The following is a 25,715-nucleotide window of genomic DNA, read 5'->3' as shown; positions in this document are numbered from 1 at the left end:
GCCTGGAGAAGAGAAGACTGAGAGGCGATCTCATAAACGTGTACAAGTATCTGAAGGGGGAGTGTCAAGAGGATGAGGCCAGCCTCTTCTCCATGGTGCCCAGCAACAGGACAAGAGGCAATGGGCAGAAACTACAACACAGGAAGTTCCACCTAAACCTAAGAAAAAACCTCTTCACTGGGAGGGTGACAGAGCATTGGAACAGGTTGCCCAGAGAGGTAGTGGAGTCTCCTTCCCTGGAGATATTCAAAACCCGCCTGGATGTGATCCTGGGCAATATGCTCTAGAGGTCCCTGCTTGAGCAGGGAGGTTGGACTAGATAGTCTTCAGAGGTCCCTTCCAACCTAAACCGTTCTGTGATTCTGTGAAGACACGGGAGGAGGAGTGCAGGGGCTTTTCCTGCAGACGGAAGAAGGGGAGATAGAGTTGGGGATCCTTCTATACATTGATCAGATCCCCCCTCAGTCTTCTCTTCTCCAGGCTGAAAATATGAGAGATGCTCCAGTCCCTTCATGATCTTAGTAGCCCTTTGCTGGACTTGCTCCGGTAGCTCCATGTCTCTCTTGTATTGGGGAGCCCAGCGCTGGACACAGTACTCCAGATGTGGCCTCACCAGGGCTGAGTAGAGGAGGAGGATCACCTCCCTCGACCTGCTGGCAACACTCTTCCTAATGCAGCCCAGGATACCATTGGCTTTCTTGGCCACAAGGGCAGCACATTGCTGGCTCATAGTCAACTCGTTGTCCACCAGGACTCCCAGGTCCTTCTCCACAGAGCTGCTTTCCAGCAGGTCAGCCCCCAGCCTGTACTGGTGCATGGAGTTATTCCTCCCTAGATGCAGGACCCTGCACTTGCCTTTGTTGAACTTCATGAGGTTCCTCTCTGCCCATCTCTCCAGCCTGTCGAGGTCCCTCTGAATGGCAGCACAGCTCTCTGGTGTATCAGTCACTCTTCCCAGTTTAGTATCATCAGCAAACTTGCTGAGGGTGCACTGCTTCTGTTCATCCAGGTCACTGATGAATACGCTGAACAAGACTGGACCCAGTATTGACCCCTGGGTGACATCGCTAGCTACAGGCCTCCAACTAGACTTTGCATCACTGATCACAGCCCTCTGCCGTTTAGCCAGTTCTCAATCCACCTCACTGTCCACTCATCCAGCCCACAATTCCTGAGCTTGCCTATGAGGATGTTTTGGGAGACAGTGTCAAAAGCCTTGCTGAAGTCAAGGTAGACAACCTCCACTGCTCTCCGCTCATCTACCCAGCCAGTCATCCCATCATAGAAGGCTATCAGATAGGTTAAGCATGTTTTCTCCTTTGTGAATCCATGCTGACTACTACGGATCACCTTCTTATCCTCCACATGCTTAGAGATGGCATCCCGGATGAGCTGTCCCATCACCTTTCCAGGGACCGAGAGTCACTTGCCAGCCCTTCAGGGTGGAGGGAACCAGGGGACAAAGCCACAGGCAGGTCTTGCCTCTTCCTGAAAAACTCTTCTTCAAGGAGAAATCTTCATTGATACTTCCCACCTTACACTCTTTTTGAACCCATTTCCAGCTGCCCCCACTCCTCAGCACCAGCCCTGGCTCCCACGTGCCACCCAGTTCTGGGATCCTCCCAGCCCCAGCCAGCATCGTAGGGGCAACGTCAGGGCAGCATACACATGACACATATGTGGCAAGCTTATAGAAAGGATTGGGGAGATTTTCCCCCCTTTTATTGAAAATGATCATTTCTATTCTAGTGCAAACACTGTACATTTTACATCACAAAGCAAGAGATAATTTACAGGATACACTTCCATCTGGGAATCCCTCCCGTTGCTTCGCACATCAAGCTCCGCCAGCCTCATCAATCATCCATCTTTGTCACGCTCAAAAATCCCACTTAGGGTGATTCAGCCACCTTCTTTCTGCATCAAGAAAGTGGGGCTGACAAATCAGTGTTTGTACAGAGCAGGCGAGAGAAACGTGCCTCAAGATCATTTTCTCCTCTGAACAGAACCCAAACTTTGTGATAACAGGGGTTACCACGGCAACTTCCTAGGAGCTGCAATTGAAAATCTGTTAAAACCCTGGAGAACTCCATGCTTTCAGGATAAAGCCCTTAATTCCCACATATATTTACATGGTTCAATAAAATACAGATTAAACATACACGATCATAATATTTTGCTTTGGCTTGATAGACAGCTAGACATTGCCTGTTGGCTGAGGTCATCAGCAATTAAGAAACAAACAACAAAACCTGTCCATTGATTGATCTGGACTCTGTTTGGCAAATACATGTAAACAAGGCCATATTGACTTGGATGCTCTGGTTTACATCTGGATGTCATTGGGTTAGCCACTTCACAGGTGATGGAAAGGTCTCATCTGGACTGGCGAAAGTCCAATCAAGCTGTGACAGCATCCCCAAAATCAAGCAGCCCAACCCAGGGATCAGGCAAGACCTGACCAAAACTGGAAGTGCAAAAGCCTTCCCACAGGAGCTGATCCATGCAAGTCAGTGCAGTTCCTCACACAAGTAAACTGAGGCAGGTGAACAAGTGTTTTGCACTGACATTTATGTGAGCCCCTCCATGCAAACATCATAGCATGGGGCTGGAGAGGGATATGCCCATCCACAGATGGATAATAGGGTACCAGATGTTTCTAATTTCATGTTCCCTGAACCGTCTGCTTGCTAACTTTAGAAATGGGTGCCCTTACACAGACATCCAAGAAGGCTGCTCAAGGTGATCTTTCTGCCTGTGGAAAAGGTAAACAAAGACTAGGGAAATGCCACAAGCAACCAAAATGCCCAAGGAGTCAGCTGAAACTTCAGAGGTGGCCATTCAGGTAGCATCAGGCCACTGACACTCCCACTTCCACTACGGGCCCCAGCCTTCCTGTGAAAGGGCAGAAGTATGGAAACCTGCAGGACCTTTGGGAAGTTGTCTGAGCCAGCCCTCTGCCCCAAGACCATCCTAACTCACCCAAGTGACAAAAACTGCTTGTGCAAGAGGGTGGTTTACAGAGATGCCTTCCCCCTGGGCCAGAAAGACAGCTCCTCCCAGGCTGTGCTGCTAGTCTTCTGTGCCTAGCAGCCAGGGCAGTATGGCCTGGCACAGGGCAGGACATTCAGGCTGCTGTCGCTACTCGAGGTTGGCAAATTGCAGATGAGGGTAGCAAGGCACGGAGAGGGGAGAGCGTCAGATCTGGCACTGAATGAGCCAGAGGCAGGACAACCTCTGAGTGCCAATGCCCAGCGCTCCACTCACCAGTCCAATAAAATACATGCCCACAATGGCAGTGTCTGGACTGGCCGTTTTCCCTACGTTTCTCTGCACTGAGAATTCAGTCCTGTGCATTTGATAAAACACAAGTTAGGGATCCTGCAAAAATCATGCAGTTGGTTAAACATTACATTGCACTGGATTCTTTTTCTTTCTGATCTTGCAGTACATGTTCTTCAATAGTGTCTCTGTTTGTGTAGGCACAGAAACCAAGGGTGAATTTCTAAGTGAAGACTGAGATTTCCAATGTCATCACTTAGCTTCAGGAGCTGGAGACACACTAATCAAGACAGAAACTTTTTAGTTTAACAGTGCTAATGCCTTTGGACTACAGAAGCAAGGGGGAAAAAAAGGGGGGGGGGGAGAGTCAGAACATCTCAGATTTCTCAAAATGCAATTCCTGTTCACTCCCAGCTGTTTTTTTGTTCACAAACATAATTTGTCATTTTCAGCTTTTTGTCCTGATCACAATCTTTTTTTTTCCCTCAAAAATATCCATGGCATGGAGGAAAAAGAATCCACCAGCAACATGTGCAATCACCAGCACTAGCACAACTTACACCAGTTTGGGATACAGGGCTTTTTTCAAGTGTCAGCACAAATTCTTTGGTTGGATTTCCAGTCACATTTTGCAAGTTTAATTTTCGCCTTCACTTTAAAGACATTTATTTCTCATTTCCTGCAACACCAAAGCCCCCTGTCAGACTTCTCCTACATATGCCCAATGTATCTGTGGCAAACACCAAGACCGAGACCTGTCAGACACTGTTCAGAAATATTCCTAATGACTGAGCTACGTTTCCCTTCCCTTATCACCCAGCCTGGACCATGGAGTAGCAGTGTTATCTTCAGCGGGACTATTCTAGGGCAAAGTCCCGCTACATTTGGGCAGATCTCTTGTACAAGCACTACTTGGCCTAAATATGCCCCCAAACTGAAGGAGGCAGGAACCACCAGCAACATGAAACATCCTAATTTCCTCAGGATGCTTGCATGAAAGAAACCCTTTTGGGTTGCACTTCCCCTACTCTTAATGGAGAAAAGGAAACTGGGTTCATGGGGCCCAGTTCTTCAGACACCAGAGGGAGAGTGCGAAGCAGGTAGGGAGAGCAAAGGAGGGAAGTTAAGGTGACAAAACGAGTCTCGCTAGGCAGTATAATGGGAGCCAGGAAGGAGAGATGGTCTTTGAGTGGGATGCTCTGTGCTGAGAACGTGCCCTTCCTCAGAGGGGCTAGCAGAGACTTTCCGTGGGGACATCCTTGTATGTTCCCAAGAGGCACGTGGAACTACCTGGCTGGCAGGTGAGACCCTTGCCTTACTCCATGAGGATGCAAATGCCCATGGGGAAAATCTGCAAAGGAGTATGGCTCCCTTTAGTTCCCCTTTTAGGTTTTCCCACGGGAAGAGAAGAGATGGCTATTTCAAGTACTGTCCAAGGCTACTCGGAACAGGTCTGATAAAGAGTTAGAGGGCCTGGAGGTGGCATTTCAACACATGGCTCCAGAAACCTGGATGCAGCACAAACATCCCAAACATTTTCAATTGATTTTATTTTGTTTAATAAAAAACACCAACCAAGCTTGCATGTATATCTTATATATATAAATATATACAGTATATATAAAACAAACGCATCTGGACAACGCCTTTCCCTGTGGCACAAAGTGTAAGGCATAGAAAGGAGTGTCCTAACAGTCCTATTCTTGGCACTACAGAGCAAACCCCCCACTACATCCCCCACGCACACTCACACACGCACGTTGGCTTTTGTGTCTTCTTTGGCTTTTCAAGGCAGCAAGGCCAGGAACACTCAAGAAAGCAATGAAGCGCTGCGAAACCCATGGAGGTCTTCCCCACATATCAGACTGGTCCAGGCAACCTGGGAAGGATGATCCCTTCGCGTTGCCCTGATGGGCTTATCGGAGTCTGACAATAACAACTCTGCCTCCGTGGCTCAAGGGGGATGATGGGTTGCGTGCATACATCGGAAAGCGGTGATGGAAGAGTTTCTTCTTCGAGGGTGAGCTGGGGCAGGGGGAGGAAGGAGTAAGCTTTGCATCTCAGCACGATGTAGGGTGGGAGGCAACCGCGGGCTGAAATCGGCAGCGGTTTCTTTTTGCAGTCCCATACAAAAGTGGAAAACAACAAGGGTGAGACTGTCCTTAACTGAAGAAGCTCGTAGTATATTGAGCAGAAGCAATAAACCTGACAATAACAAGAAAAAAAACGGTGGCATTATCCCAAAAGGAAGGAGGAACCTTGTCACTCCTGAGCGGTTTGGTTTGCTCCCGCTTTGGTCCCAAAGTTTAGTTCTGGGTTGGGGGTTAGCTTTTTTCTTTTTTCTTTTTTTTTGTTTTTTTTTTTCCTTTTTCTTTCAGCACAAACAAATTGCGAAGCAGGACGGGTGCTGTTGTATTTTCTCCTTCTGTGAGGCAGCTGCCTCCAGTCATTAATTGACTGTGGGCACTTGATTCCTCTGTAAACTATATTCCTTTGCCTTCAGTCTCAGGTTGGCAATACTGTTGGCCATGTTCATGCCCTGCGCGGGGCTGGCATTGGTACATGTGGCGGAGTAGGTGGCCATGGCGCTGTAGGGTGGAGAAAAAGAGAGAAACATCACATCAGAAGTCAGTTCTTACGCTGCGGCAGAGAGCAGACCCACGCCGCTGCCGGGCTGGGCAGCCCTCGTGCTCGAGAGGCTGCGCAACGTGTTTCTTACACGAGCAGGGCATTCCCACAACTTTTTATTTAACATCCCAGTAAATCTCTCTGCTTCAGCTCACTTACCAGGGTTTAGCCAATCTCTACTTTGGTTTAAATCAATAGGAAAATTGCCATTTCCGATTTTCTAATCCAAAGGGTTTACAGTGAGGTCAGGGTGCCCAGCCTGCCACTTACAGCATTGTCCTTAGAAGTATTTCAATTGCAAGAAAGGTCTTTTTGATGAGGCCAATTTTTATTTTTATTGTTTGTGAAATCATGTCACTTCTGAAACACATGTTACTTCAAAAAAACACTCTGAGAAGAACCCATTTTAACAATTGTGAGGCTTCCTTGTTTCAGCATTTTGGAAAGAAAAATTCCACATTCTTCCCTCAAAACTTCAGCTGATCATGTAGAACATGCCTTAAAGGCTGAGGAAAAAAAAAACAAAACATTTTTGCTCCCTTCAAAACATGTATTTATTGGTGAAAAACATTACTTTTGGCAGTGGAGGATGAGCAAAGATGCCAGAATCATTTCTTATCCTAATAAAAAATTTGCAAATCTGCTTTGCAGGCAGCTAGAGCACTTGTTTAACCTGTGTGTCCCAGGCTTTGGTGACAAGCATCCCCTGCCCCTGAAAAAGCAAACTAGCTGGCATGTTGCAGTTCTTATATGCAGATCCACAGATCAAAACCGATTGAAAAACACTGAGTGAACTATCAGACATCAGTTTAACACGGTTAGTATGTTTAGCAGGAAACCACAAATGGCCTGGACGAAAGTTCAGGTGTGGGGCTAAGCTTTTCAAACTGCCTTTCCGGGTGGCTCATGTCTGGGACTCTGCGAAATGCTCTCTCCTCCACCCACAGCACAAGAAATGAGATAGCTTGCTTTTCTTTCTTTTTTCTTTTTTTTTTTTTTCCTTCCCCTCACCCCCCCCGCCAGTGCTGGCCTCTATGACTGGAAGAGTCTTTGCAACAGCACATCTTCCTTAAGGGATGTGGGTGTTTGCCGCACGCAAAGCTCCAGGCGGTGGGTGTGTTCGCTCGTTCCAAAACGCTAGTGATATCGCTGACTTCATAGGGCTGAGCTGCCCTGCCAGAATTTCAAACGCAGCTCGGCACTGCCTGAATCCTCAGTCTTTCAGGAGATCCAGAGACCAGTGATATAACTAGCCCCCTATCCTAGGCCATGTAACTCCTACTTCTCATTTTAAAATCAGGGAAAAGAATTTATTCAAGCCGAAACTGTCATGTCTCCATCAGCACCAGTGGAGATATGACAGCCTACACCCATGGAAATGACGGCTTCCACCCATGGAAATACAACTGCTTCCACCCATCCACAGAACAGCACCAGGAGCTCCCTCCAGGAGAGCAAACGTTCAGGACACTTAGAGACAAGAGTCTCAGACAGGTATTGGAAGGGCATGGAGGACTGACATTAAAATACATGCATTAAAATACAGATATATCCTTTAAAATACATATTTATCCTTTCTTTCTTTATTCCTTCAAACGAACCTATGAAATTTCATTCTTCTAGAAAGCAGAAGCCAGTCCCCTGAGCGGAGATTGCTGCCCGGGAAGTGGTGCACAGCGTGCCGCAACGCGTTTCACAACGTGTACCGCTGGTGGCCACCGAGCACCCATTCCCACCTGCTTCCACAGGGCGTATGCCCCCCATGTTTCGTGGAGGAAGAAGGGAGAAGAGCCTGAAAGATGCTCCAGTCTAGACAAAATAGGAACTTCAAGCCATGGGTGTAAATTGTCCCCATCCCTTTGCTGATGTTGGCTACATTTACGACTACTCTGATATGTCCTTTAGTGAGTCTCAGGTTTCCTCTCCATTCTCCTCCTCCCACGAGGTTATTTATTTATGTATTTTCAAAAACCCATGTATTACCGTTGCCTAAATCTGGTATAAAACTCCAGGGAGCCTACTGCTCTTAGCCAGGAAAAGTTGTGGGGAAAATTACTGTTGGACAATGAAAACTCTAGTAAACCAAAGATGTACAGAAACGCTGTGTTTTAGCAAGTTTTTCCACAAGGAGCAGCATCCACGCAGGCCGTCTCCAAGCATTGTTATGGCTTGAGGGGTTGGCCCAGAGACTCTCCAGTGTCTAATAAGGGTTGAGCTCGTCCTGCAGCCCTCTCCACTCAGTTCAAACAAAAAAAAAGAGTCTCTTTCTTCTACTCAGCTGCCTGTTTTCATGAAATACAGAGGAACATCATGTTTTTGAGACCTAAAATCTAAAATCCTTCTTTCAAATATGGTTTTCAATGGCCCATGGAGTCAGAGGTTGTTAGAGTGCGAAGTGCAGGCTGACAGCACAACTGCGAGCTTTGTTTTCTTAGGAACCTTTGCTAAAAAATGTCTAACCAAAACATTTCAACTTTAAAAAAATAATAGTATCTACTTGGCTATCTATGTGGCACAGATCTGCACATAGCTTCGGTTGACCTGCGGCTGAATGTATTTGGAGAATAAACACACTGATTGAAAACTTTCCCCCCGATCTAACAATAACAGCAATAGCCACGCAGATCTCAGACGTGCTCTCAGCCCTATCACAGACTAACCGTTAATCAGAGGGTTGTAAGGCAAGTCTGAGGAGATGGGGAGGGAGTAGGGGGCCCTGCAAACGCTCCACAGAGTTGTTTATCACCAAGTGTCCAACAACCCTACTCAGTTCAAAGCCTAAATGAGTCAGTGAAAACCTGCCCAAGTGCCCATTAACATAAATATGATTGCTAGGAGATGCCTGGCAGGATTAGAAATAAAGGCATTAGTTTTAGTTCTGACCTTGCTACTGACCTTATCTGCAGCCATGGTCAAGTCACCTAACCATCTGCCTAAGTTTGCCTGTGTTTTTATAACCTCTTGCCTAGAGCGGTAATACAAGACTAGATCACCATTCCTGCAGCTTGGGCTGAAGCCTGGAGAGGCATAAAGTGTTCAAGGGTCCTAACCACCCCATGCTGCTGAAATCAGCTGCTCCGCTTCTCTGCCAAAGCCTCCCAAACCCATTGCAGGGGCAGGGGGAAAAAGATAGTCCACCCTGGCATATTAGCCAGTGTGAACGGCTTTAAGTTGTGGCAATGGCTTCAAGCTGTAAATGTCTTTGCTGAAATGTCCTGGCTTAAACCCATTTCCGTGAAAGTGGACTTGTGCACATGTGCTGGGCCTTGGGATACTGGACAGGCTTGGGTAAAGGGGTGCGTTCCCCCTTGGAAGCCAAGGCTGCGTGTGCCCCTGCACTCCCTGTTGCTGTCAGCTGTACTGCTCCGAATGGCACACCAGGACAGGAAAGCCTCTCCACACCAGCAGGCAAGCAGAGCCTGGCCTGGACCTCCACCACCGGTGGAAAAAAAAAAGGTCTCTAAGGCTTTCCCTTCTCTCTTTCTCTCCTCGTTCGCACATCCCAGCCGCCTTGGGCTTTTTGTTGCCCAGAGCAGCCCCAGACAGCCCTTCCCAGTGTGCCCCTGGAAGTTACCTTTGCAGGGTCTTCTCCTAGAAGCCGCTATGAAGCCCCTCGTGTAAACAACATCTTGGGAGGGACGATCTATTTTTAAAAGTGTGAGAGGTAGAAATAAGCCACAGGCATTCAGTACAGATCTGGTACTGTGACCAGAGCAGTCTTAGTGGGGTGGGGAAGGAGTTAGTAGCTGCACTTGTCTTCCCTAAACTCCTCGCCACCCCAGCTCCTGCCTAGCATACAACACCAAGGCACACTTCACAGGGAGAAAGCCTTAGCCCTAAAAGAGGGGCTTTGCTAGACAGCAGTTCTCAGACAAAATCCAGAGGACAAGGGCCATTTCCAAGACCAAACTAGTGGTCATCAAAAGCATCCTTTGCACTATGTGGAGTGGGTGAACTTAAGACTCTCTTTCTCTTGAAGTTATGACGTGGAAGAGGATGATCCCACGGAGCTAAAGGAACCACCTGTGAGGGAGGCCACATGTTTGCAGACCTCACTGTGCAAATAAAGTTTGGGGTGAGAGAAGGGGATGAAAGCGACTGAAGGAGAGAGGCCCCTGGCCTGGTGCGGCTCACAGTAGACAGTGGGAAGCTGGCTGTGACAGAGACAGCTGTACAGGAAGAAACCCAGCCAGGGGCTCCAAGGTCCTGACCAACAATGAGGCCACTGTGCTAAAAAACACCCACCAACCTCATTTTTAACTGCCTACAAGACAGCTGGCTCCCCACAAACCAACACATCCTGTGGATCTGCATCCACACCCAGTGCCCGCCAGGTTGTGGATGGGACAGAGAAAGGCAGGGAGGCCTGTGAATTGTATGGACATCCCAGCTCCTTTGAGCAGACTGGGGTTGCCATATCTGCATTTCTTACCAAGCGCTCCTTTACCACCACCCCTCAAGCAGTGCTGGCCACAGAAGATGGACGCTGAACCCCAGTTTGCCATCCAGGCACAGCTGGTCCTCACTGCTGGCAAACCACAGCACAGCACAGCCGCACAGCTTGGTCACACACATACCGGTGCCCTAGCAAATAGCACAGAACTCCTCTCCAGGGCCTCTTCCACTCGCTGCCTGGTGGCCGAGTCTCTCAAAGTACTCTGCCATCTACTCTGCCATCACCCCCCCGTCCCCTGATCTGTATCTGCAAAAACGTTTATTTCTAGATTTAAACGGGATTCATCAGGGAAGAAAGTGCAACTCCTTCTGCTTTCAGGTACTTCTACCCAGTTATCTTTCAACACCTCATGAACTGCAGAGAGAGACCACCAAAAAAGAAGCCACAAAATCCCATGGATCCAAGACGGGGGGAGCCACAATGATGCTATACCAACCCCACCTTGCAAGTCTGGCAGTGAGAACTGGTGGAATAGATGGGAATAAGGTAAGGAAAGACCAGTGGGATGGTCCGATCGCTGTACCCTCCAGTTGTCCCATGCGAATATAAGCAGCCCATTAGAGCAGTTACAAGCAAATGCATCTCAGAGCCATTCTCAGGACGCTCTGTCTTACGCCAGAAAGTCTCTCCTGCCCCAAGCCAGAATAAGGAAGGCACAGACGTGTCTGAAAAGCTTGGGCACAGGAGAGGAACTACAGGTAATCTAGACTGTCGGATGCATTCCCACAGAGGGGACTATCACGTCATCCTGAAAGTAGCAGCCAGACGAGGCCTAGGGAAGCTGGTCAGTCCAAGAGGGTTTATTCACTCACCTGTAAGGTGAGGCAGTACCCCAGGAGAGATAGTCGGTGGGTCTCGGAGCTGGGCGAGGTACAATGGGCTGCTCCACAGCGGTCACGTCCCCTGAGTAGGATTTGAGCAGAGAAGCGTTCTTGCTGGCCAGCATGGCCCTCTCGTTCCGGCGAAACTTCGCCCTCCGGTTCTGGAACCACACCTGGCATGGGGAGCACACAGATCCGCCAGCTGTCACAACAGCTTTGCCGTGACACTCGCTCTTTCAGCATATCACTTCAGCCTTGCTTGGCAAGACAGGACTCTATAAAAGCAGGTTGCTATGGCATGCCTGTCATGGGAAACTGTAATGACAAGACAACACATGTCTCTGCCCCGACAGAGCCCTAGTGCAAGGAACAGACTAAGTGAGGTTCCTGTAGGACTAAGTTTGTGCTCGCAATAGGCTGCAAGGTCTGGGAGTGCTGTACAGCTCAGCATGTTCCCCAATCTGCTTTTATGCTCTGCCACACCAGGAAGCGCAGGCTTGCAAGCTAAGAGCTGTGAAGCTCAAGATAATGTACACAGCCTCAGCACAAGACACCTAGGCCATGGACAACACCTTGGCCTCCAGAGGACCCCATGCACACATCTGAAAAGGCAGACGTGATGTATGGTGGCAGACCAGGCCAGGTAGTCGTTCTTCTCAAGGCATGGCATGCTTGGGACTGCAGTATGGGATGGCCCAGAAGCTTGGTGACTCCAGTGTGCCATGCAGACCTTGACGACCCCTCCTGACATACTGGAATGGCCTGAAGACAGCACCAAAGTGAGGTGTGTTCTGGACACAAGCTATGGGGAATTACCTGAACTCTTGCTTCAGTGAGGTTGACTCTGCGTGCAAGGTCTTCCCGTACAAAGGCATCAGGGTAATGTGTCCTCTCAAAAACCCTCTCTAATGCCTGGAGCTGGCTGCTGTTGAAGGTAGTCCTGTTCCTTCTCTGCTTTCTTTTCTTCTTCTCTTCTGAGTTCAGCTGATCATCTAGGAGAGACAATTAGAGAAGTGAAAGGCTGGAAAATTAAAGAGCCAATGGCAAGGCGGTGAATGACCTCAATGGTTTTAAGATGGAGCCTGGTGAGTATAGGAAAGGGCTTGCACAATGTCAACACCATGCCTTAACCACAACCTACCCCCTGCTTTCAGCCAGAGATGCAGGAAGTGGACACAAGGGTCAACAAGGGCCCTGCCAGTGCTACAGACAAGACCAGCACATGTCTTTTAGCCCCGCTCATCTCTATGGCTTTTTGTCCTCTGGCTGAGATACAACACCCAAATCCTGGAGCAAGACTTTAAATCCAGCTTTCTTCCTATCAGTGCATACATGTACAACTAAGACAGCTTTTCTTGACCAGACCTTCTTTCCTCTCCTCTCTGTCCTCTGCGCTCTGCAGAGTCCAGGGTCCAAGAAAAAGGTGATCTGAACCTCAAGAAGTACTGGGGCAAATGAGCAAAGTTTCCAGTAGTATGCCACTATCCTCTCTGTTTTTCCATCCCCAGAAGATCCCTGATATGGCTCCCTGGTGTCTCCTCACTTCCAATCATTCCTCCTCCGAGAGTCTCAGGCCTGGCTGACCTTGGAGCTCTCAGTACTTGCTATTCCTGAGGATCTGTGCTGGAATGGATGGGCTGACATCTGGATAGCACATTTAATTTGATCCACTTGAAATTCACACCTTACCCAAATCTAGATTCATTTCAGCTGGAGTCAGCCACCCATGCATTCACACAGATGTCCCATGGGGATCCTCCAGCGTTTAGATTTCCACAATCCCGCCAGATCCCTATTATCAGCAAAGCTATAGCTTACCCATGCTGCATCTGCACCTTTAATTTGCAACCTAGACATGCCCAAAAGTTGCCCCTAGGGGTTTAGCTACCTCAGGGAGCTTTTCAATCTTTTCCAGTCCACTTCTGGGGAAGGGCCTTCTCCCGCTTCCTTGCCTCCATTTCCCATTCTACATATACACATCTTTTTTTACATGTGCAACAAGCGTACGGGCTTAACATGCTGGGTCTTCAGCTCGGGTTCGCTAACAAGCACTATTTGCAAGGGATTCTTGACCTAAATGAAGGCTCCCACTCACTGCATGTGCCTGCAGACCCAATCAACCTCCCCATTCCACCCTTCAGCCAGGGACCTGTCACGTTCTTCACTACGCTGCTGTCTGCTCTCTCCAGTCTTCCATCGGGAAGTACGGACTGGATGAACTGGCTTGCCCTTTAAGCACATAATGTCAGTCCCCATGTAACAAGGAGGTGGAAAGTGTGTTGACCCAAGCATTCACTTCCCAGCGCAACTGCATAAGATAGGGCCAACTCTCTCAAGCTACCCTATGCCTCAATTTCCTTATCTCTGAAAACAAACAAACAAGTCCAAAACGTATCTCCCCATTTCCTACAAGGCTAGAAACCTTCCTGACCGCAAAGATTCATGAACTCTTGCTCTCTGGGCTTTACATTTCCAAGGACTGCACTTACAGAGACACAATACAGCTTTCAGGGGAGTCCATAACTCCTGCACCAGCTCTTACTGACTGCATCAAGGCATGCCTGTGTGTAGACAGTCAGTGTAAGGAAACAGCTTACATTACACTGGACTTGACTATAGCCAAGGTAATGCCATTCTCTGTATGTAACTCCATTCGGCTTAAATGAGGACTGCATTCTCTTATCCTCCCCATATCCACACCAAAAGACATCAAACCAGGCAGAGAGGGGGAGCCACGAACAAAGAGGTGTCAGAGAGTGCAAACGAAGTGTGAGTGATACTGATGTGAACAAAAGACAAGCACAAAAGCCAGCTTCCCTCATATGCTCCCAAGCCAAGGGCGCTGAAATACAGTCAGCCGGATACAAATACCATTGCCATTGGGAAGCAAAAGCCCTGTAAGAGAGAGGCTGAACATAAGCATGGTGGGAATTGCAGACTGAGGAACCATCGCATACGCTACAGGAACCCCTTGCCTGGCCAACAAGGTGGCAAACAACAAGCTGTGCATCCCATAAGAGCACGTCTTGCTTTGTGCCTGGCTTGTATTTAGTCTGGCAAGAAATCAGTACACCCATATGCTTGTAGTCATCATTACTGCCTGAGCCTAAAGACACTGGAGTAACATCAGTGCCAAGATAACTATGAAATGGCTTTCCTGGCCTTGGCAAATACCCGCTCTGCACCATTTCTCCTTTTTTCATTGCTGTTGCACATTCCAGTATAGCAGCAGTGAGGGAGCTATTAATGCACGGGTATCAGCAGATGCTGGCAAGCACTGAGTGATGGCTCCAGGGGTTTGATCATCTGCACCGATCAGCACAACAAACACTCCAATTACAGTGTGAGGCCACATCCAAAGCAAGCAGAGAGCAAGGCACCACCCTGTAAGAGCCTTTGCAATGCCATAGCTGCCTTAGTAAACAGCCCTGTTCAGGCCACAGGACTGGTATGCCATTGCCTTGAATCCATCTCTTTTTACGTGCTCCAGTCCCCAGATTTTAGGAAAAATCACCCATCTTTACACATGGGAAGGAGCGGTTAATTTTCCAGCACGACACTGAAATGGAAAAAAGTTGGTTCCGTTGTCTGTCCCTTCAGGGCATTTTCTGCCTGAGCAGACTAAACACAAACCAACTCTTTAAAGCAGTGAGAATGAAGGCCCCTTGCATGGAAGAAGCTGGAGCTGGAAAGAGACTCCCAGGTGTCCGTGAGCCGGCCTAGGACGCTGTCCCTTCTAGACACCTTGGGACCTCCTATCTCCTGCCATTCCCTGGGGGGCTGCTACAGGGAACGGGCTTGAGCAAAGCAAGTACCGACATCGGGGCCATCTGCCGGAGCCTCACAACGCACACCTACAACAGGGCAGAGAGAAAGAGGGTTGCCGGTTGTCTGGGTCATAATCATTCACTTAACCCTACATATATGCAGGATCCTATGAAAACCAGCAAGGCTTTTAATGCTCTTGTAAAACCCAGCCTTCAAAGCTCCTGAGTATGCCCAGCAGAGCCCCAGGTTGGGGGTCAGTGCGGTCCCACTGCCTTATGTGCAGGAACAGTAGTTACACCTGAGAGCATCTGAACCAATATACAGATCAATACACGTTCAAATATATTGATTATTATATCTATAAAATGTACATGCTAGTGTATTATATGCGGTACTGTATTCATGCTGATTAATACGCATATTGGACCAGATGACAGTCTCACCACTGAGAGGCTGAGGGCTTCACCCACTATATATAGTTACAGAATGATCCCTCGACTGTCATTGCTTTTGCCATACAGAAATACGACAGCTCCCCTTATCTTCATGCTGTCGAGAGGCGATGTAAGCCACAGAGAAGCTTACAAGGAAATTAAAGTCTACAGTTGCTGTCCTGACCACCTGTTTGTGTTGCTTTTCACAGCCCATCTGGTAACAGTTACCCGCACCTGAATGCCTTTGGATCTAGGCCCACCCATTTGGGAACAAAAGGACATTCCTCTTAAATTAAAGTAGGTTTTTCAAATTCCTGCAGTTTACAGTTCCTCCATCCCCTCTCCTCGAACAGCCTGACAATCCCCAACAGATTCCTTTTCAGCCTGGGAATTCCTGGATACAAAAATATGCCCTCGGTTTTCCTGTATGTGAGAGGAAGTGTTTGGAGATTAGTTTTAAACAGGCACTTTGAATCGTAAAGCTGAAACGGGAAGGGACTTGCAGAGGCAGGAATGTGCAAGAAAAACAAACGCGCTCAGGAATTCTGGGGCACTAAAATAAAGCTGCAGGTGAATCTATCAAGTCATCTTGCTCAGGTTGTACAAAGAGAAGCTGTAAAACAGGGATGGGATTTAACTGCTCTTTGTGCAGGACTTCAGGCTTACTTTTCCACTTGCCGGGGAGTTTAGCGTCCTGACAGGGTCCAGCTCACGCAAGGAAGCATAAAACCCCTCTACGTGCCACTCTTGACTCATCAGGAAAACCTTTACAAAAGGGGCCAATGATTCTCCCCTAGCTCTGCTGGAGAGTTTTGATGCAGTTGTGCTGCCGTGCGCCACACAACAAAGCAAACAGTAAGGAATAAGCCTGAGGGCATGATCATTCCTTCGAATAGCAGAAATGTCGCAAGATCAGCTCCCATAAATGTCAATGTCAACATGGGTCTTTGTCCTCCTCTGAGTTATCCATTTGATGCTATTCTCTGATCTAAATCCTGCCATGTGGACCAAGCTCTTCTCAAGGACAAACAAGGAAATAAAAGCCTTTGGGATCTCTTGGGATTCCCCTCCAGGCATTTGAAGCATCCGTTCTCCTCCGCAACAAGACACTAGGCTGGAAGGAGCACGAGCCTGAGGTTGTCTGGCCATTGCTCAGTTCCTGTGCGATGGTTACACGAGGAACTGTGAACACAGAGCTCTGGGGAGTGAGAAGAAAGGCCAAGACCTGTAAAATGCTAGAGAACAAGAGTCCTTCTTGCCAAGCACGTTAACACAATTTGCTTGGTTTCCTCCCGGAGTAAAGTGAGACACCAGTGATTCACCTCATAATTGCTGGACCCAAAAATAGAAGGGCCAAGAAATGGAAAGTTGCAGGCAATCGCTGCGTTCCAGTGACTCATATTCAGGTCACTGTTGGCTAATTCACCTCCGCCATCGGCTGGCATGGAGCAGGGACGTGAGTCACCCCCTTTACAGGACATATCTGGCCAGAGACAGCTCAGCACAGCCTGAGAAAGAGGGGGCAGGGATTTTGAGATCTCCTTTCACAGCACATCTGGGACAGCACAATGCAGCTAGGCCCAAACGTCTACGGGAGTTACTTGGGTAGCAGACGCAAAATAGCCGTATTAGCCCAGAGCTCAGCTAGGTTGATCAGCCCTACTGAAAAGTCTTACATTTTGCCATGAATATGTGCCGTATGTTGATTCAACATAACTGCTAACAAGGGAACGTAGCCACCTAAATCACACATGTCTGCAGATGTCTCCTTGGTCACAGCAGTCGCGGGCAGCCTTCAGCATGCCAGCGTGCTATTTTTTCTGCCATTATTTCTTTATCAGGAAACAGCACTGAACACTGAAAAATGGTATTCCTAAATAATGTTGACAGAGCTAGCAACTGCAGTCAGCAGAAATTGAGAGAAAAAGAAAATAGCTCTAAGACTTTTTAGATGGTTCAGAAGTCTTTCATTGACATTGTTTTTAATCAGATATACTTTATTATAAACAATATTCTTAAAAGCTGTGCTGCTTGCAAACACTCTCCCCCAGGAGAGATCTTAATGCACGCTCTCCTTCCAGGAATCCTATGCCAGAAAATCTGGGAATTTCATTTCAAAATCTCAACATTGCATGCGAGATTTGGGGATTTTGTTTCCTGTTTCCACATTTGTGTTTTCTGCATTATTTCTACATTCACTCATGACATGCCAGTTCTGGTGTCATACCCAAATGCACTTCTAGGACACACCAGAGCATTTTTAACTGCTCCTGGATGATACAGCTTGAAGTGTCCTGCCCTTTTCTTTCTTGCCTATCATGTCTCCTCTTGCAACGGGGCAGAGCAGCACTAGTGGATAAGCTGATCCAGGCTCCTTATTAAATAGTAGCTGTCCTAGCATCTGTGACTACTACCAGGATATCATCGTACGGCTCCTGTCGGGATGCCACATTGAAAACATAATACGTTATAAAACAAAACAGAGTCCAGAGCTTAAAACTTTTAAATGCCTGAATATAAGTTACAAGGTCAATATTTTTTCTACCAAAATCTGCAACCACAACATATTTTGGATTTCCAGTTTGCAGGAATGTTTGTACATACTTGCTTTCATTCCAAATCAGAACAAAAACAAATTTCCAGATGGAATTTACATTGTGTGGGCAGTTTTGAAAAGTTTTGACCAGTTCTATTAAACATGAGTCCAAAATCAGCTATTATAGCACGTTAATCAGATCTGAATTGAAAGTAAGCAATTGAATTTAATTAAGTGAGGGAGAGAGACATTCAACCATAATATCACATACAGTAAAGCAGGAAAGATTTGTCACATCAGTTATGTAAGCTGTAAACTGAAAATGAATTCCAGGAAGAAAATAAGGAATCACATTCTAAGCACAGCCTTAAAAATAAGAAGTTACTGCTAAAGCTTGAATCTCAAGGCAGAAAGAAAAACAAAACAAAGCTGTTTCACAGAAAAAAAAATCTAGCAGCTAAAAACTTTTAAATTAAAAAACTTTGCAAACCAGAAAAAAAAGCCCAGTACTCCCCTCAGAAATGTTTTATTCAGAGTAGGGAGAAAGAAGGGAAACGGGAGAAGAGGAGGGAGAATAAAATTCTTTTCTTTGCTTTAAAGCTAAATTTTGAGAGGTTTAAAAAGAAGCATTTCCAAAAGTCTCCTCTCCCAAGCAGCCGCCTGGACAATTATAGCTCTTTGCCAGCTCCCGGTCTACAGTTTTACTCGTGCCCTGCTTTGCCTTCGATTTGTTATATCCCTCCAAAATATTGCAGCTCTTTAGGTGTAAGTGCAGCCTGGCCAAATTAAAAGTTTCATTTTTTGGTGGTTTAATCAAAGCGAATTCTCCAGTTTTGGATGGGCCCCACAAGTGACTTTCCATCCGTGCTGGAGGCAGGAGACGAGCCGGTCGTGCCAGAGAGCCAGGGCGCTCTCTTCCTGCACCATCGCTCACCCCGTGAAGCCGGAGGCAGCTGCAGCCTCCTCTAAAGGCGAGGCTGCACCCTGGCAAGAAATAACATCCAGAAAACATCAGCGCTCAGCACCGAGACTGGCCCGAGCTGAGGTTGCCAACATAACCCTACAAGAGACCATCTCAACCTGAAAATCCACCTTCCCACCTGAAAATGTTTCCTAAGCGAGGCAAGTGGGACAGTCTCCAACCATACCCTGTCACTTCGTAAAGAAGGGAAAAAGTCCTCACTTCACTACTCCTTCTTGGCTTGTTTTTTATGTCTTTGACAGGGCTGCATTGCTGGGGTTATCACTGCTTTTGCTGCTTCCCTTCCCAAGTATCGCTTGGAAGGACACCTTTCCCCTCGGTCAGCACGAGCCCTTCTCCCAGCAACATCTGCCACCGAAAAGGCCTTTGCCAGATGTGAGCATAGAAAGAAAAGGGGCAAGGTGACCCATGTGGATAAGGTTTTGTGATCTGACCTGCCTGAAGTGTCTTCCTAAATGCTCCCAGCAGAGCACAGTCTCCGTTTTATACATATTTACATGCGTAGAGGTATTTTCAAACAGAAATAAGGTTTAGCTTCAGTGTGCAAAAATGCTACACAGAGATGTTATAATTACCCTAAACCAAGCATTACAAATGCAGGAAACACGGAGCAAAGATTATTCTTGAAAGAAATCCAAATTCATTAAGGTATGAAACGCCAATTAAGTCACAAACTGAAACTAACCCAGACAAGCAGTGATGCTAAGCCTAGCTGTACAGTTGCAATAACAGCAGTTTTGTGTTTACGATTGCAGGTCAGACTAAATACATTTTGGAATTATCATATTTCTCCCATCACATAACACCAGCCGAGCCATCTTCCAACCTTTTGGTGTTTGACTTTTCTGCACCACTGGGCACAATACTTCAATTTATTTCAATTATATGGAAAATTCAAGTATCTGAAGTTCCATTCCTGTTAACATCACTAGGAGTACAGGAAAAAAAAAAAAAGAAATAGATGCTTAGTTTCTTTTAAACACCTTCATTTTTAACTACCTCACAAACTAATCAGGTTTACCTTTAGTTTTTACACACACAAAAATCACTTTATGTACAGAGTGTGGGACTTCAGAAAGGAGATACTGGATTTTTCATACAAAAACTCAGTTTTAACATTAAATGGAAAAGCGTGTGTCTTCTCAGATTTACCCAAGGGATGACTGCAGTTCCTCTCCGAAGTGTCTGCAATGTGGAACCTATCAGGATAATTTTTAGCTGACCGCATACAAACAATTACATATCATTACGGAGTTGCGAATAGCTTTTGCATGGATAGCGTGTCTAGGAGCTCCTATTGAATGCTGCTCCGCCTGCCAGACTGGAGGAATTCACTGAAGCCCATTATAACCTTGGCTTCCCCAGCGCTAACTGTGAAACCTCACTGCCTTCTCCGAGCCCGGCGGTCACGCAGATGTGCACGGTGCAAGCGAGGGGTCCCTGGTGGGCACTTCCAGGTGGATTTCAAGGCACAGTCTGCAGGATCGCAGCCTGGTGGTCGTTGCCTTCCTAGCAGAGAGCGTTCAGACACTCCCGAGCCCCTAAAAACAAGTTTTTAGATGTTCCACCACCCCTTGCCTGGACTTGCCGGGTGCTGCAGGGCCCCCGAGTACAAAGGCACCCCAGTGCTCTGCTCGGTTGTAGGTGATCCCTCACTCCAGGGACCCAACGTAAGGCTGGGGCCAGGTCCTGCTCTGCTTCCCAGTGGTGCTGAGCAACCCACAGACAGACAGCCCTGCACAAGCTCCTCCTTAGCCGCTATGAGACATATCCCATGGCAGATAAAAGACAAAACTCTTTCTCGGTCTGGTTTCAGCTACGGTACTCTACCTCTCCTCGGGTGAGAGCTAGCAGTGCACATGGGCAGTCATAATGGCTAAGATATGTGTCTTCCTTAACCATGTTAACTCTCCTGCATGCTGGGGCTGGTAGGAGCCATGATGTTGGACCAAAAAAAGTAATCTTGATCCAATGAAAAGCCAGAGATTCTCCCTGGAAATATATGACATTCAGTGTTAATTACTGGGAAAACAATATTTGCGGGGGCAAAAGTATATACATCCTTCTCCAGAAGTTGGTAGAAAGCCATAGAAAGTCTCCCCAGATCCCACAGACAAGTCTGAGTTCTGCTGTAACAACACTGCTTTTATATTCGCTAGGGTTTTCCTTCTGGGCATCCTACGGCTCATAAGGCACATGGCTTAGTCCTGCTTTTCTAACAAGCCTTTCCGCCGGGTCTTGGGGTCAGAGTGTTCCCATAATACAGTAAGTGCTGTATGGATCTCATAAGCTCCAAGGCACAGTATGTTATGTGTTTGGAATTCCTCGTATGCTTTTATACTTTGTTTTACATATTGTAATTTTTATATGCATTACCACATTGATCCTTGGAAAATTAATTTAAAAAAAAAAAAAAACACATAATCAAAAGCAAACACATATTTTAAAAGCCCTGCCAGCGGCAAATCATGTTCTGTGAGACTGCACTTTGTAACTGACAAAGAGACCAAACCACCATCCCGTGGCTGTGGTCCAGCGGGGTGGATTTACCCGGATTGCAAGCAGGCAGGAACCAATGGCATTGCAGCCTCCTGTAATTCCCTCAATAGGGTAGCCTAATGCCGCAAAGGCAATGGACATGTGATAGAGGGCCAGCGATGTTATCACACAGCTCCTCTAGCTAATTCCCCCACCATTTATCTCCCAGGACCCAAAACTATCCTACACATAATGGGTCCGGACCTCCTAGCCCAGGACTTCTCCTCTTCAATGGCGGGCCATTGGTGCTAGAGCGACCACGAGAGCAAGAGGTGCAGAAAAGACGCCAACAAAGCTCAGACCTTCCTCTGGGGAGCTGGAGAACCTCAGGCTTCAGAGCCCTTACTCGCTCTTCAATAGGAGCTGGGATCTGCGTGTTAGGCAGAGCTGAACATCTGAAAGTCATGCCTTTGCAAGATTTGTGGTATGATTTCTAACGCCCACATCTTCTTCCCATCACTTCTCCCCTTCCCATGCCATGTTTCCTGATGTTTCATCTTAGGAATGGGATTCATGTAGCCGAGATCAAACTTCCTAACCTCCACCCTGTTCCATCAGTATTTTCTCATTTCTAAAGCTGCCTCTCTACTTTCTTGGCCCTTCCCTGCTCTAGTTCTTTCCAGCTAACTTATTTCTCGCCTCATCTAAGGCACCCTTTCTTGTCTTTTCTGCAAAGGCTTGAAAAGGCAAAGCTGTGTATCACTGCTCTTTTTAACCCTACTGTGCACGTGCTGTATATCTAAACTTGCAGAACTGCTTGAGAATATTCTTACTTCTTGAGAGAGTTAAAGTGCTCTTAGCTTGACTAGGCATCGAGGACTTCCCATACAGGAGCAGACTGGTGCACCAGCTAGGCCAATATTCCTTGTCCATCTAGATATTACCGCTGCCTCAAAGAAACTGGCAATGAATTGGGATGACAATTAGGTAAGGACAGGCATATTTTCCTCATTCATGTCCTTCTCCACCGAGTTCCCTAGGCTCACATATTAGGTAAAAGGCACCCAGTATTATTTCCATCTTCTTCCCTGTTGGATTTACCTAGTGTCCCCTTTCTGTTTCTATGTAGAGGTGACCTACAGACCTATAGCTGGACATGAACTACAAACATTTGGCACCTGTGCTCCAGTTTCAAGGGACAACAGGCCCCTTGATGTCAAGCTGTTGGAAAAAGACATTCACAACAAAACACAGAATGTATTAGAGACATTCGCCCCTGGTAGGGACGAAGCGTGGGGAGGATTTGGATGCCTTCCATAGGAAGAAGTCTTTGAGAGAGAGAGCTAAAACAAGGTGCTATTGGGTGCTTAGGCCGTAGGTTAATGGGTTACACTACAGGCAGGATCACTGTGCCGACAATACTCCAGTTACTCCAGCCCAGAGGGGAAGTACATCCTGGTTCTTCCAAGGTCTCTCCAGCCCTCAGAGAGGTCCCTGATGCCAAAGTAGATTGAAACCACTTCAAACCCCATTCTCCTGAAGGCCATGCATTCAGCATTGCTGAGATCCCCTGTTAACGTTCACTTAGAAGGACGCATTGGCTAGCTGGCATGAAGCTGGGACAACACAGTCCCCCCGTCTAACCACTCCTCCCATTGAAAACACACCTAAACTCTGTGCAACTCTCCTTTTTAAAAAAGTTTCTCTTGTAATTAAAAAAAAAAAAGAAAGAAAAAAAAGAAAAAAATCCACATAAACTTCAGCTGGGAATACTGGAGAAAATGAGAGATGCTTTTGCACGAAGCAGATAGGTGTGAAAAAAATGGCCTTGCCAAGGCAGGAAAGGGCTGCTTTTGGGAGAATTTTTTTCAGTCCATATATATGTTGCAAACGAACCACTTGGCATTTTTGGGCCTTTCAGATGGCTCATTTCCAAATGCTATGGCAGCCACAAAAGTCTGCAAACGTTACCCAGAAACCTCCCGCCCGCACCAGGAAAGACTGACTCAAGCTGACCTGACTCATGAACGTCTTTGCTTGTTTAGGTCCTTGCAGAGACCCAGTGTGCCGCTGAGAAGTGTCATTATTGAATAGCCCTATCCCAGCTGGATCTGGAAATTCACTTTGACGTGTTTTTTTGTACGTGGGAGCTGTGTGAACACACGGACAATGTCCTGTGTGATGCACACGCCAGTTGGCCCCACCGGTAAACAGAAACATGACTCTCAATAGATATTTCATCTGTTTCGTGTTGAAATAGGGAGGCCTTCAAGAGTCATGGCCCACCAGACTCCAGCTCACTTCCCATGACAGCACTTGCTATGGTTGCTGCTGAGGTCCACATCGATTGTGTTGGAAAAACAGGGTGTCAACTGCTTGCAGTAGGAGAAGGGAAGACGCAAACAAAAGCAAGAATATTGAAACCAGCTCTCCAAAGGCTGTGTTTCCCTTTCATTAGCATCCAAGAACAAACGTATTTTGACCAAACTGAACCACCGCTGCCACCTCCCCTACCAAGTAACACACAAATTAGACTGGAGGAGCTCACAGAGCTTCACTTAGAAATCCGGATCTTAACCACTAATGCATTTTATGGGTCCCTCTTGATCACAACTGGAAAAAAGATGGCATACGAGATCCAGAAATAACAGAACTTGAGCCTGGCTGTTAGCATCCAGGCCACCTGTCTCTTCCAAGAGCCGAGCATCCAGACAGGGAACACATTCCAGGGGAGAGGGATAAAGGGCCTTTATATCCCACATGGCTACGACAGCCGAAGGGATTAGAGTGCTTAGAACCATTTCAAAGCATAACTGTTTCTCCTCCCCTGGTCTGGGGCAAGAGACTGCTCTTCTCAAGTCGGTGCCCAAGGGTGAGGGGACAAGGTGGAGGGAAAAGGCAGCTGCTGTGTTCTGTCGGGAGCCTTTTGTGCGACGTAGCAGTGTTTGACAAAGCAAGACAAAGAATAAGACAAATTGAGGGTTCATGTGGGCAGGCACGGCGACCGGGCAGCTCCATGGGCTTGAGTACGGTTCTCTGGCCTTCTAGTGATGCAAAGAGAAGTCGGGCTCTGACCCACCTCCATCCTTAGCCCCTTCTGTATGGCGAATGCATTTCACATTAGCTAATAAATTGCTACATCTTATGTTTCTTAGCCTTCTGGAATGATGAATATTTTGGAATGTATTTTGAATGGTTCCCTGCCAAAGTCGAACAATCATCTAGAGATTTTAAATCAAAAGGATGAAAAATGGAAACCTCTGTATTTCCATGAAGTTCACTGCAGTTTGAAAAGAACAATTCCCAGTAGAGGAGGCAGAATAATTATGGTCAGAGCTCCTGCGAATTGGGGCAAATGAGTGATACGTTGGAACTGACACTCCCTAATACCGAGTAATAATCTTTGCCTCCAGGTGATGAATATATTATCAGATATTTGCCTATTGCTGCCCTTAATCAGGCTGCAATGTCAGATACTCCACCTGGAGGACAAGATGATTTAGGGAACCTGAAAGGAGACACAGGATATCTCGGCCATAAAGCGCTGCTTCCAGTCTAGGGCAGGGCTAGCTGATGAACGTTGCCTTTCTGGCACAATTTCACAGAACTTAAGCCTTCTTAAAGGCTCTAAAAGTGAATCATGCCCAGTGCCTTCACACGTACTGGGGCTACCCACATCCTCACCTAGCACAGGAGTATGTTGAACCAATGAATGATTTAGCAACTCCCCTAAGGTGACACAGTCAGAGAAACACAGCTACCCACCCGTGCTGCACCTCATCTCCTTACTCCAACCCCTGTATCCTACCCGCTGTAGGAGCGCAAGTCATTTCACGCAGACGATCGGTCATCACACAACAATGGCTGGGCAAGCTCAGCAGAAATCCTAAGCTTGGATGCAAAGTCTCCATCGATAAAGTAGACTGCTAAGTGGTCTTCTCCCATCACAGCAGCCAAAGATGGAGCAGGTCCAAGAAATAAGCCTCTCTCTCCCCCATGGAGATGGGCTGTCTAGACACATTGGCAAAGCAGCGCTGCCGAGTTTGCAGTGCTGCATCCTTCTTGTGTATAGCCTGTTAAAAGCAAATTCCTGTCCCCTAGCCTGTTAGGATGGGCATTTTTTTCAGTCTTTCCAGTGCCAGTCACATCCAGAAATGCCAATTACTTTTCATGAGAACTTTTTAAGAAGATTTTTTTTCCCCAAGAAAACAACTTACAATTTTTGATCAATCCTCGGCCAATTCAACATTTCCTGGTTACTTCATTATGTCTATTTTTACTAACAATTAATGTGAAAATAAGTCTAGCAAAAAGTATTTTTAAGCCAAAA

The 25,715-nt window shown here is 47.1% G+C and overlaps 1 protein-coding gene across 2 annotated transcripts in view; it reads right to left on the bottom strand.

Moving 5' to 3' along the window:
* Window positions 1-1,681: 1,681 nt before the first annotated feature.
* The window catches only part of PRRX1 (paired related homeobox 1), a 48,564-nt gene continuing 24,530 nt past the window's right edge, over window positions 1,682-25,715 (bottom strand). The window contains exons 2-5 of one of the 2 annotated variants that reach the window (XM_068951904.1): window positions 12,004-12,179; window positions 11,179-11,360; window positions 9,485-9,553; window positions 1,692-5,870 (exon numbers count right to left, since the gene is read on the bottom strand). In XM_068951904.1, coding sequence (XP_068808005.1) covers window positions 9,502-9,553; window positions 11,179-11,360; window positions 12,004-12,179 — 410 coding nt within the window. In that variant the 3' untranslated portion in view covers window positions 1,692-5,870; window positions 9,485-9,501. Of the gene's footprint in view, window positions 5,871-9,484; window positions 9,554-11,178; window positions 11,361-12,003; window positions 12,180-25,715 lie in introns of both variants that reach the window. The other variant, XM_068951905.1, reaches the window with a different exon arrangement.

This window comes from Struthio camelus, chromosome 8, assembly GCF_040807025.1.
Source record: "Struthio camelus isolate bStrCam1 chromosome 8, bStrCam1.hap1, whole genome shotgun sequence".
NCBI classification, from domain to species: Eukaryota; Metazoa; Chordata; class Aves; order Struthioniformes; family Struthionidae; genus Struthio; species Struthio camelus.
The sequence above is the reverse complement of the archived record's forward strand: the minus strand, read 5'-3'. Positions and strand labels throughout refer to the sequence as shown.